General features: G+C 35.0%; 1 protein-coding gene across 1 annotated transcript; it reads left to right on the top strand.

Moving 5' to 3' along the window:
* Positions 1–10,149: 10,149 nt before the first annotated feature.
* LOC133842816 (general odorant-binding protein 56h) lies at positions 10,150–10,744 on the top strand. Its single transcript, XM_062276070.1, has 2 exons — positions 10,150–10,245; positions 10,304–10,744. Exons 1-2 carry the CDS (start codon positions 10,189–10,191, stop codon positions 10,652–10,654), a joined length of 408 nt encoding a protein of 135 aa, XP_062132054.1. The 5' UTR covers positions 10,150–10,188; the 3' UTR covers positions 10,655–10,744.
* Positions 10,745–11,035: the final 291 nt, after the last annotated feature.

The following is an 11,035-nucleotide window of genomic DNA, read 5'->3' as shown; positions in this document are numbered from 1 at the left end:
GCTTTTTGTACTTGAATGCATATTTTGTTTAGATCCTACTGTACTACAATCAGTCAAAAGTATTTCCCTTTGTTAAAAAGAATGTTTACGGTTTATATAATATATAGCTAACAAATATTTAACAAGAAAAAAACAAGTAAAGTAAAAAGTAATAAAGTAAGTAAAGTAAATTAAATTCTCATTTGCGACAAGCTTAAAATTTATTTCTATTTTTTGTCAGTTAACACCATCGTCTTTGTTTGCTTATAACAGCGAATAGATTTGATTATTTTCACTAAATTTTATTTTTCACATTATGTTGTTAAACTACTAAAAGTGTACAATACAATATTTATAAGCAACAATTGTTTTCATTTTTGTTTTCCAATTTCTTGCCGTAATGAAACTCTATTTTGGAAATCATCATTATCACATGTATGTAAACAATATCAAAACTAATAAATGCAAATAATTGTAAAGCATTTTACTGTGATTGTTTATGGGGTTCGCGTAGTTGGTGTATTATATCATTAAAATGAAATTTGTAAAGTATTGAAGTGAGAATACAATAAAGGTCTGATCTGCGTGAATTCGCCTGGATTCTCAACCTAACTTAAGTGAGGCCTAATATATAACTTAGTATCAGAAATTAACTTACTATTATTTCGTTCGTGGTTTTCTTTTTGATCGATATATAAAGTAAACAAGAATTGAAAAAACTATTGTAATTTTTGAAATGGAGACAATTAAAAATACTTCATAAGCACTTGTAACTTGTACCGCTAAAGAAGTACATATAATTTGATCAAATGGTGAAATGTGCTTTATTTAGAAGACATACTAAAGTTATTTAGTACCTAGCCATGACAATTTTCAATCACCACAAATTGAGATATTTTGTAATGATGAAGAAAATCTGCTTGCCACATGCCACAACGAGAGTGTCTTCATAAAAATTCCTCGAATGAAGCTGATTCCCCATCGCCAGCCCCAGTCCCAGCTCCAGCCGCGGAGCTTATCAATTGCAACCACGCCCATCTGCCAGCTGGCAGCTGGTTGAGAGCAGCTCGAGGGCGGCAGCAGCATGCCAGGGCTTATCCCTTTTGGCAGCTTGTGCAATTATGAGCATATTTGACGCATGCCCAAGTTTCGACTACCTTTTACAGCAGCAGTTTGCCAGCCATACTCAATCTGAGCCAATCAATGGAGTTACGCATACGCCGCGTAAGCCGCGTTACCAACGCTCTGAAAACGCTGACTTGCAGCTCGAAGAGTGCCAAGGCAACAAGTACAACGTGTACTCGAGAAAACCAAAGAAACGAGACCCAAACCCAGATCCACAACGAGACCCAGACCGAGACCCAGTCAGATCCAACTACAGCACCTTGCTATTCATTACGCTGACGTCGACGTCGTCGTCGTCATCGTCATCGCGTCCTTCTTGTTGCGACGCTGTCGGTAACGGAGCGCGGCACAAAGGCGTCGCCGTGTCTCGACTGCGTGTGCGGCACGCCCTGCGCCTCTTAGCGACACTTGGGCTTTGCCCGCCTTTTATCCTTTAGAGTTTGACAGCAGCCCCAGCAGAGGAAGAGCTGCTTTATATGCACATGGCGTATTCATCAAAGTGGTTTTTATATTACGTGATATTTTCGGTGCCTCTTTCGCTGTCGCTTTATTTTTTTATTTTTCTTTATTTTCTCCCATTTTTTTTTTGTTTTTTTCTTCTTCTTTTTTTTTGCTGTGCCAAACAACAAAATTTTTGTTGACAATATTCTTTTCTCTCTTTTATATCAGTCGGAAAGTTTTCACACTTATGGGCGTGCATTTTGTTTTTGTTCTTTAACGAAATCATAAATATTCAAAACACATTTAAAATTCCTTCTTTTTCTCGCAGCAGCAAAATCATAATTAGGTTTTAATCAACAAACGAAAAAAAAGTATTCTGTCAACATTTTTATGAGCGAACATTTTGATGGGGCTGCCAATCAGAAAATTAATGTTAAGCTCCAGCGAGTGTGATCAATGCTGACAAATGAGTAAGAACATTTGACATAGACAAGCAGGAATGCTAAAGGGGAGCTTAATAAAAGTAATTTGTTTGGTTAAATTTATGAACGTAATTCTACATTTTAAGAATAGAATTATAAAATATATCATAGAATTGTTAGAGCATACTTTTTTGGATAGAAATAGATACTGTACAATTATAATTTTGACTTGTGATAGCGATAAATAAATTGAAAATTATTATTGACATTCTTCATAATTTAAAATTATATATCTGATAATTATGTATACATACATTGCTAAATTTTAATATTAAAAGCGATAAATAAATTGGAAATTAATCTTGCAATTTATCTTTAATTTAAAATAATGTATCGAAAATTTTACTGAACTCAAAAGCCATTCTATCTTTTCATTATTAAATGGTGAATAATTACCTAACCATTTTCAGAAATTTATTTTCTAAACATTTTGAACTTATTATTGTTATTGCTGATTCAGTACTTTAATAAATAAATAGATGACTGTTTCAATAAACTTTTTTTTGAATACTTTTGTGTTATTAAAAGACTTATAGTTAAGCATATTAAGTAATATAACTTATTTGAAAAAAATTCCATAAAAAACTTTGTTTTAAGTATTTATTAAAACGAGAAATTTAAGAAACTTTCTTTGCTGTTTTTAGCAACTCAATTTGCAGGGTATCAATACTGGTTGGCTGTAAAGCAATCCGCCATACTACGCCGTAGACACTTTTCATCGGCTTGGCTGCGGCTGAGTGGCTTATCACCTGTTCCATGTGTCAGCAAGGCTGCCAGCTTCATGGCAACGGGTCCACAATGTATCAACCTTAAAATTGACTTTCATTTCGTTGCAGCTTTGAGGTCGCATCCATGCACCTGCGCTTGTCAAATGTAAGTGTATATGTGTGTGTATGTAGAAAGGTTGCAGGACGAAGGACCAAAAACCAGGATGAACATTGGATGCGCGCAACGCGTGCGGTTTTTTGATTGAAATTGGAGATTGCGCCTGAGCTGTATTTGCAGTTGGCGGCGGAAATTTGACTACGTCGTGATATGCGACCAGACAATTTAATACCCTCCCCTCTACCCTCTCCCTCTTTGCTTTTCACTTCCCCGCCTTCAGTTTGTCATCCGTTTGCTTCGCCGAAAAATGCCCCATGGCAAAGCTCAAATGTGGTGGCATCTCTCTCTCTCTCTCTCAGTCGCCAGTTGCCAGTTGCCAGTCGCCGAGATGTGAGTTTGCCGGGTGCTGAGTGCCTGTGTGTCGCTCTGGGGGCCAAGTGTAAACTGGCAAGTGTCAGGACAACAAGAAATTAGTTTCAAAATGGTATTCTCCAAAGTAATAATATTCAGTCGCAGGAATGAGCTTATTCAAGCAGCATGACAAGAGATAATCCAGTCAAGTATATGAGAAGTTCTGCAGAACAATAACTTGATGAAATTAGTATCATAATCGAAATTCATAGAAGATATTAAGTTTGAGAAGTATCCCAAAGTATCTGTACTTCATCTATTTATAAGGTAGCTACGCTGTATTTTCATTAATCTCTGGCAAGCATCTAGAGCAACAACTCCATGCAAAATTTGTCTACTCATGAGGCGTTCTCACTCTTGACAAAGCGAACACTTTGCAAATTAATAATGCACGCAAGTAAATTAATTTAAAATCATATTTATAGCATTTTAGTTAATTAAATGCGCAAAAATGTGCCCATTTCCCTCCTTTCTACTCTAACTCTCCTCTTTGTCTAGGTGAAAGTGTCAACTGCACGAGTGTGTTGACTGCTTTCTCGTTGTTGCGTTGTCTGTCGCAGTATTTCCAACACACTCACACACACACACACTCTTAGGCACTTACAGTCACATAGATACACACCTCCTTTTCGCCTTACCCGCTACATTCCGTCTGCCGCCTGCCGCCTGCTTGCCGCGACATTTATGAACTTTATGAAGTCTGTTCCATAAATCATCTTACACACACGGCAGGGCTAACATTCTGCTTAGGCGAATTTAATGAAAAAAAATAAGCAGATTAAGAAAACGAGCTACAAATACGCTCTCTTTTTTCTTAATTATAGGTAAAATGTGATATATTAGGAAAAATAGAGAAATCAGTAGAATCCATTTAAATTTCTCAAAATATATTAAACAGTTCGACAAATATATTCAAATATTAAAAATTAAAAAAAAATTTTCCTTAAAATATTTAGTATGTTTTTAAATCTATTATATATAAAAAGGAATCTATAATCTCTAATTATTTTGTAAAATAATTAAAATATTTTTTAAAATCGAATATATCTAATATTTATCAAGAGGAATATATAATATATATGATTCTAAAAGAAATTTCAGCTAATTTATGACCTAATTTTAGACTTAGTCTTGTAAATAATACTTACTAAAAGATTATTATATGTTAGAAGCATAATTTTTTTATAAATGCTATAAACAAAGTGATATTGAATTTAAAAATTTTGAAAAAACATATTTTTAATACTGGAAATCATCCCAATTTATATGAAAAATGTTTGTTGGCCATATTTATAGAGTATTTGACAGAACATATAGTTATGTAATTCACAATTCTGAGAGTTTCTCGCTTAAGTTGTCTGCACGAAAGCGAAAGATGAAATCATGCGGTCGTTGCAGAGACGCTATGCTCTTTAGGTGCTATGCCAAGGTGAATGGGTGGCAGCAAAGCGCGGAGAGTTGGGGGCATCAAATGTGGAGCTCTGAATGGTCGGACAGGTGGATGGGTGGCCGCGACTGTTCGCTATTTGCTGCCTTTGGCTTCGGTACTGTGAACTGTGCTGTGTGTGTGGTTGCAACATGTGTGCCACATACACATTGCCGTGCCACATGGCGCATCGTACCACATCTCTGTAGCAACTTCGACTGTTTGTTTGCCTTCTTATTATTTTTTTTTTTGCTTTTTATTTATTTTTCTTCTTTCCTGGTGTTTTTGTTTTCTCTGTGACTTGAAGTTGGTTTATTATTTTGTGCTTATTTCTAATTTTTTGCGCATTATCTTGGGTTTATTTTTATGTTTTTTGATTTTCACCGTGATTTATGCAATCTATGTGTATATTTTGGTGCTGCAAAGTTAATGTGGCGCATTATGGAGCCACATAGTTTCAGTTACGCTCAGATTATGCTAAGTAATCCCTCCCAGGGACCCTCTCCCCTTCCCCCTCTCTTCGCACACATGCCCATCAAAGTCAATAAAGTGCAGAAGAACCCGGCGCATATAAAACAATTTGCCTACAATGGGCCGAGACCATTTTGGACAGCAATTTAAAATTGTTTATAAAACAGCAGCCAATCTCTCTGTCCGTTACACACACACACACACACACATATGTATGTGTGTAACAGACACACATGAGCATAAAAGTTGCATAGAGTTCGGGCCGCGACCAAGATGCGGCTGCCACGGCCACAATAGCTCCCAGAGGTCGGCATTAAATTCTGTTGCTGGCCTATATAAGAATGAATGGAATGGTGCGGGGTGGTGGAGAGAGGAGGCAGGGGCAGCCTAACTACACCATGGGGACAACAATTGATGATAGTCTAAGGCTAAAGATATGTATGTAGCCAAAGCGAATGCTGCAGGATATAAAAGGACTTAGTCGCATGTTAACGCAACGCCTACGCAAATCCACAACGACAACAATAACAACAACAACGGAGGCATCTCCCCACTCCTCCCCTCTCACCACTCAATGCAATGCAACTGCCGCCAACCCAGGTCCGCCTGAGGGGGTTTGGGCTGTCTGGTAATGCGACTTATGCCTCCCCAAAGTCATCGTCCCAGCATCCTGGCTGCCGTCTAGCTTTCATTATGAAGTCATAAACGCACATGCAGCCGGGCGGGCAGGCCAAAAAATTGGGGAGACCGCGGGTTGCTTTTCCTCATCGTTGCTGGGCTTGGGGTTTACTTGTTTTTTAGCACATGTAAAAATGCTTGTTATCAAAATAAAAAGCTCAAATAAACAACAGAGCTGCGAATATTGAATACTCTATTAGAACAATGCTGTTAGAGAGAGTAAAATAAAAAATAATTTTTAGAGAACTTAGTATGTAGTATATGTTTATTTTATGAGAAATTCCGAACTGTAACTAAGAAAAATCATTTTAGTCTTAGATTATGTTATATATGATTATACTTATATTAAATATTATAATATAACCTTAATTTCAACATTTGCAGAAAGGTTCATTTTGATTTATGCCAATAATATAAATAATTAATATAAATGGGAACTTCACTTTAAGTTATTTATTTATTTGAAGTTTGCTATAAGCAGTGGATATAAAGCTAAAAAAGGAAAAATTGTTAATATAGCTATATTCAAATTAATGAAATAAAATTATTACACATACAATGTTTTGATGTTAGACATCAAATATTATTATATAACAAATAAACTTAATATAAGGAACTAAAAATTATATTGATAATTTGGTTGCCACAAATTTTTTAGGTAAACCTTGTGTTATAATCTCTAATGCAATCAATATGATCGAGTTAAATTTTTGGTTAAAACTATTTCTGAATTTCACTCAATTATTTTCAGAAATTAAACTTTGTGTTGCGAGTTAGTTCCTGTAAGACATACTCCATATACTACCATAAGTACGTTGTAACATAAGTAAGGGCAACACAAAAAAATAATAGGGCGCAAAAAAAAAATTAAACAAGAAGATGTGGACAATTTTCGGGCAGTGCCTCAAGCTTAAACTGTTATTACTAGGCGGCTGCGGGGCTGCTGTTTATGAGTTGTAAAGCCTCAGTCAGACAATGGCCTCAACAGAGCCTCCTGCAACAGCAAAATAGCAGCAGCAACAGCAACAGCAACAGCAACAACGACCAGGACCAGGAGCTGGAGCAGGACACATGCAAGCTAAGCCGTAGGACATATTACATAGCCAGTGTGAAGGCATTGCCCGGTCTAGTTTGTTATTTTAAAGGACCTTAAGGGCAGTCACATGAGTCAAGGGGGAGACTAGAGAAATTCACGTAGTTGTCAATGGACTATGGTAGCTTCTTATGCTTGGCTGCATTTTGTATTTATGTTATTTTTCGTCGCCCATAATATGTGTCAGGCTTTAACGAGACCAGGAGCCAGAGCGTAGGCAAAGACTTGTAAAAGCTTTTGCTAGGTAAGCATTGTAAATTGTGCAAATTTCTTGGGCAAACTCTTAGGAAGATCAACAATTGTTCGAGCCTCTACGTCATTTCCAAGCATTGTTCTCTAGATGAAGAAATAAATATTGTTGGACATTCTTATGGCATACAAGTTTAAAATAAATTACATTAAGAACAAGCAAAGTTTAAGGTATAATTTTCAAAAACGTATTTGCAGGCATGTTAGGAAGTTATTACTGAGTTTTATACACGCTACTCATAGTGTTAAAGGGTATTATAACTTTGTATATTTAAATATATTTTCAGCACATTTAAGTATATTTTCGATATATTTTAGCATTTCCTCAGTATATTAATTTGGTATATTTTAGTATATTTTTTATTTCTTGAGTATGTTAATTTGGTATACTTTAATAAAATTAACGCACACTTTTGCTTTAATTGATTATTTCGAAAATACAAATTTATTAATGACATTGCAAATTATTTAATATTTATTACTTTTTATACTACAAAATATTTATGTGTGAGTTAAATTTCATAATTATAGCATTGTGTTCTCTTACAACATTAAACCTGACTTTAATGCCCCTCCTTTGCCAATTGCTCTTCTTAATGTGCATATCTAGTTTCATTGACTTGCCACTGTATCTTTTCAAGTATCAGTAGTCCCCTTTTTTGAAGTGTCTGTAAGATGAGAGCCAATTGTTATGGCTCTCCTCCCCTTCTGTTGTACCCATCACTGCCCTCGATTTTAATGCCTTGAGGGTGTTAAACTAATTGAATGGCTCGCTCTTCACTTTTGCAGCATATTTGGAGAAACTTGTAATCTCAAATTTCGCGAGACTTACCTAACACAAGATAAAAAAGAAATGCAGAGTAGAAGGGCACGCGTCAATTAAATTGAAGTGCATGAAAAATGTATTTTAAAAGCTTGGCCAATATTGTTTTACTCTCCAGTACATTTGATTTGGCGCAAAGAAAAAAAAAAACGCGTTAACGAACGGACTCAACGTTGGTTCAAGCTCAGCACGTGCCATAAGCTTAAGAGCTTGTTAAGCATTCGATTTTACGGCATTACTTTAAGTTCGACTACCATCCACAACCCAGCCAACTAGCCAAGTTTGACCAAAGAATATTGGAAATCGAAATACAGAATATGGAATACCCTATAACTTATTTGAATAGATGCAAATCTCAATTTGGAGAGCATAGAATTAGACTGTTGTTTGAAAGAAATTTAAATAATATAACCATTTTTTTTTTTATTTCGATCTGTTTTTTGTGTCTGTCATTTTAGTGAGAAAATGAAAATAAATATAATACAAGAGAAATGTGAAATGTTTCAAGTGGCATTGATAAGTCGACACTGCTTATTTTATCAATGTGCGGCGAGCAAAACGAGAAAAATTTGAACAGTTTACAACACATTTTTGGCATACTTCACACAATCTACTGATGAAGTCAGCTGGAAAACTCGCATTGCTTTGATGTTTCGACAGCAATTGCAATGTTTACGCCCACTACACACCCACTCGCCCGCCTCTCACCCAGTTAGCTCTCACACCTATTCACACATACATACATACGTGTACATTTAAGCTCACTCAAACTAAAAGAGAGGAAAGGAGAGAGGAGGAAAACATAAGCACAAAGCATGCCATTTGTTAAATGTCCTTTGGCGCATTTCAAAGCGCAACTTCAAAGTCCGAAAATGACCTTTGTGTGTGGCCAAAGCTGCGGCCAGGTAGCATCGTCATCTTTATACATACAAAATACTTATTCGCTTAGTATGTACATTCATAAAAGAGCCACTAAATAGTAATTTACTAAATTAGTTTGTTTTTCCAACTACACCACAAAAGAGGGAGAAAGCAGCTGCCAACTGGCAGCGTGAACAGGAGAGAATAGAACCGAACTTTTTGCCTCTTGTGGCAGGACTCCATTAAAATTTTCCTAATTACTCTAAAAGGATTTCAATTAGCGACTGAAATCATGTTCAACTCAATGAAAATATACTATACGATATATTAATAATAATAATAACTATCACAATTATCATAAAAACAAAGCCAATTAACATAATGTCATGAAAATGCAATTAACATTATACAAAATTATGTAATATGCAGAATTTAATGAAGCGCGTGCACAGAAAAAATTAGATAGCAGTTACAACAAAACGTTATTAATTAATATACACAAAACGCAAAATTGTTGCAAAAATAATAAAAACATCAACAACAACAACAACAAAAAACAGGTAATCAAGATATTCAATGACAAAATACGAAACACAAATGATTTTGTTGCATTTCTGCGGGGCATTTGCAGTAAACAATTTCATTTAATAATAGTTATAGATGATGCAAAAATGAACCAGAAATTATGTGATATTAGGCAAATCGCTAAAGTAATTAAAATTTAAAGATAGTGAAGCTTCAATTTAGAGTTTGGGTCGTTACGAATTGCAGTTTTATGAAAAAGAAAATTTCTGGTTTACAATTTTGTATTTGTTGAAAAACTCTAAAAAGATACCTTTTTTTATAAAATTATTATTAATGGAAATAGTTGATTAATGTATTATTGTTATTTGAGTACTAAATAGACAAATCACACCAAATTTGTTATTAATGAATGATGAATAATGAACATATGAGACCAATTAATGACTTATTTTCAATAGAATTGTTAAGTATAAAATTAGTTTATTTTTCTATAATGAACTTTACCACTATATAACACAGAGAAAAAAAATTGTTGATGACGTGGAAATGAGAGAGAATCTCTGAAATATGAAATAATTTGATTACATTATTAATTACACCATACACAAAGTAAGTCCATAACAGTAGCAAATGGCATTGACATTGACTGCTCTCACTTGCTCGCCAAGCGTAACCGATTGCTAATGATAATCATTGGAGAACAAATAGATTGACAAATGCAGTTACAAAACTGGGGATTCACTATAAAAGTGCAGTTGCAGTTTAAAGTTTTACTTAGTGCATTCAAAACTAGCGCAAAATGAAGACAACATTCGCATTGGCATTACTGCTCAGCTGTCTGACTGGATTCCTTATGGTTGGTATTAAATTTGCAAAGTTTATTTTTGGATTGTAATTTATATCCTATTATGTAGGCCAGTTCCGCTGAGAAGGCTGCTGAAGTTCTCAGTGATTGCATGTCTGAGAACGGTGTCAGCCCACAGGACTTGATGGATCTAAAATCGGGCAAATTGAAGCCTGAAGATGCCAAGGATAATATGAAGTGCGCCACCCAATGCATCTTTGTGAAGTTTGGGTTTATGAATGACAAAGGCACTCTACAGAATGACCAGATATTGGCGCATTTCCCCGATGCCAATCTTAAATCTCAGGTGCAAATTGCTCTCAATGCGTGTGGCAACATCGTTGGCAGCAATCCCTGCGACACGGCCTTCAAGATGATGGTCTGCTTTGAGAAGCTTGCCAGCAATATGTTGAATATATAGATTGCACTTGCATAGATTAACAGATTGTCAAGCCAATGCACTTTAATCAGCAAAATAAACCGAATTCATACAGCAAAACAAGTTAGCTTCTAAAATTGTTAGATTTCAACAAATTTAATAAACAGGGTTTTAACATCAGACAAAGATATTTTTAGATTAGTTAACTTCAACAATTTTACGATAACTCACTATGTATTAGAGGTGAATTTTAAATGTATTAAACTGAAATTCTTATATATATTTTGCAAATTCGATATATTAAGTTAGCCAGTTGAATTATTATCGTGTATTTTTGAACTTGTGATATTATTGTAGAATTCTTTAATCAGGTACGGTAACTACAGACATATGTATATACATATAAAACATGATTGATACCGT

The sequence above is a fragment of the Drosophila sulfurigaster genome, chromosome 3, assembly GCF_023558435.1.
Source record: "Drosophila sulfurigaster albostrigata strain 15112-1811.04 chromosome 3, ASM2355843v2, whole genome shotgun sequence".
NCBI lineage: Eukaryota > Metazoa > Arthropoda > Insecta > Diptera > Drosophilidae > Drosophila > Drosophila sulfurigaster.
This window is presented reverse-complemented; position numbering and strand designations above follow the sequence as displayed.

Bases quoted from the DNA above. Each gene is read 5' to 3' on its own strand.
- LOC133842816 (XM_062276070.1), top strand. From the start codon at position 10,189: ATGAAGACAACATTCGCATTGGCATTACTGCTCAGCTGTCTGACTGGA. The intron at 10,246-10,303 runs GTTGGTATTAAA...CCTATTATGTAG, and splicing joins GTCTGACTGGATTCCTTATG to GCCAGTTCCGCTGAGAAGGC.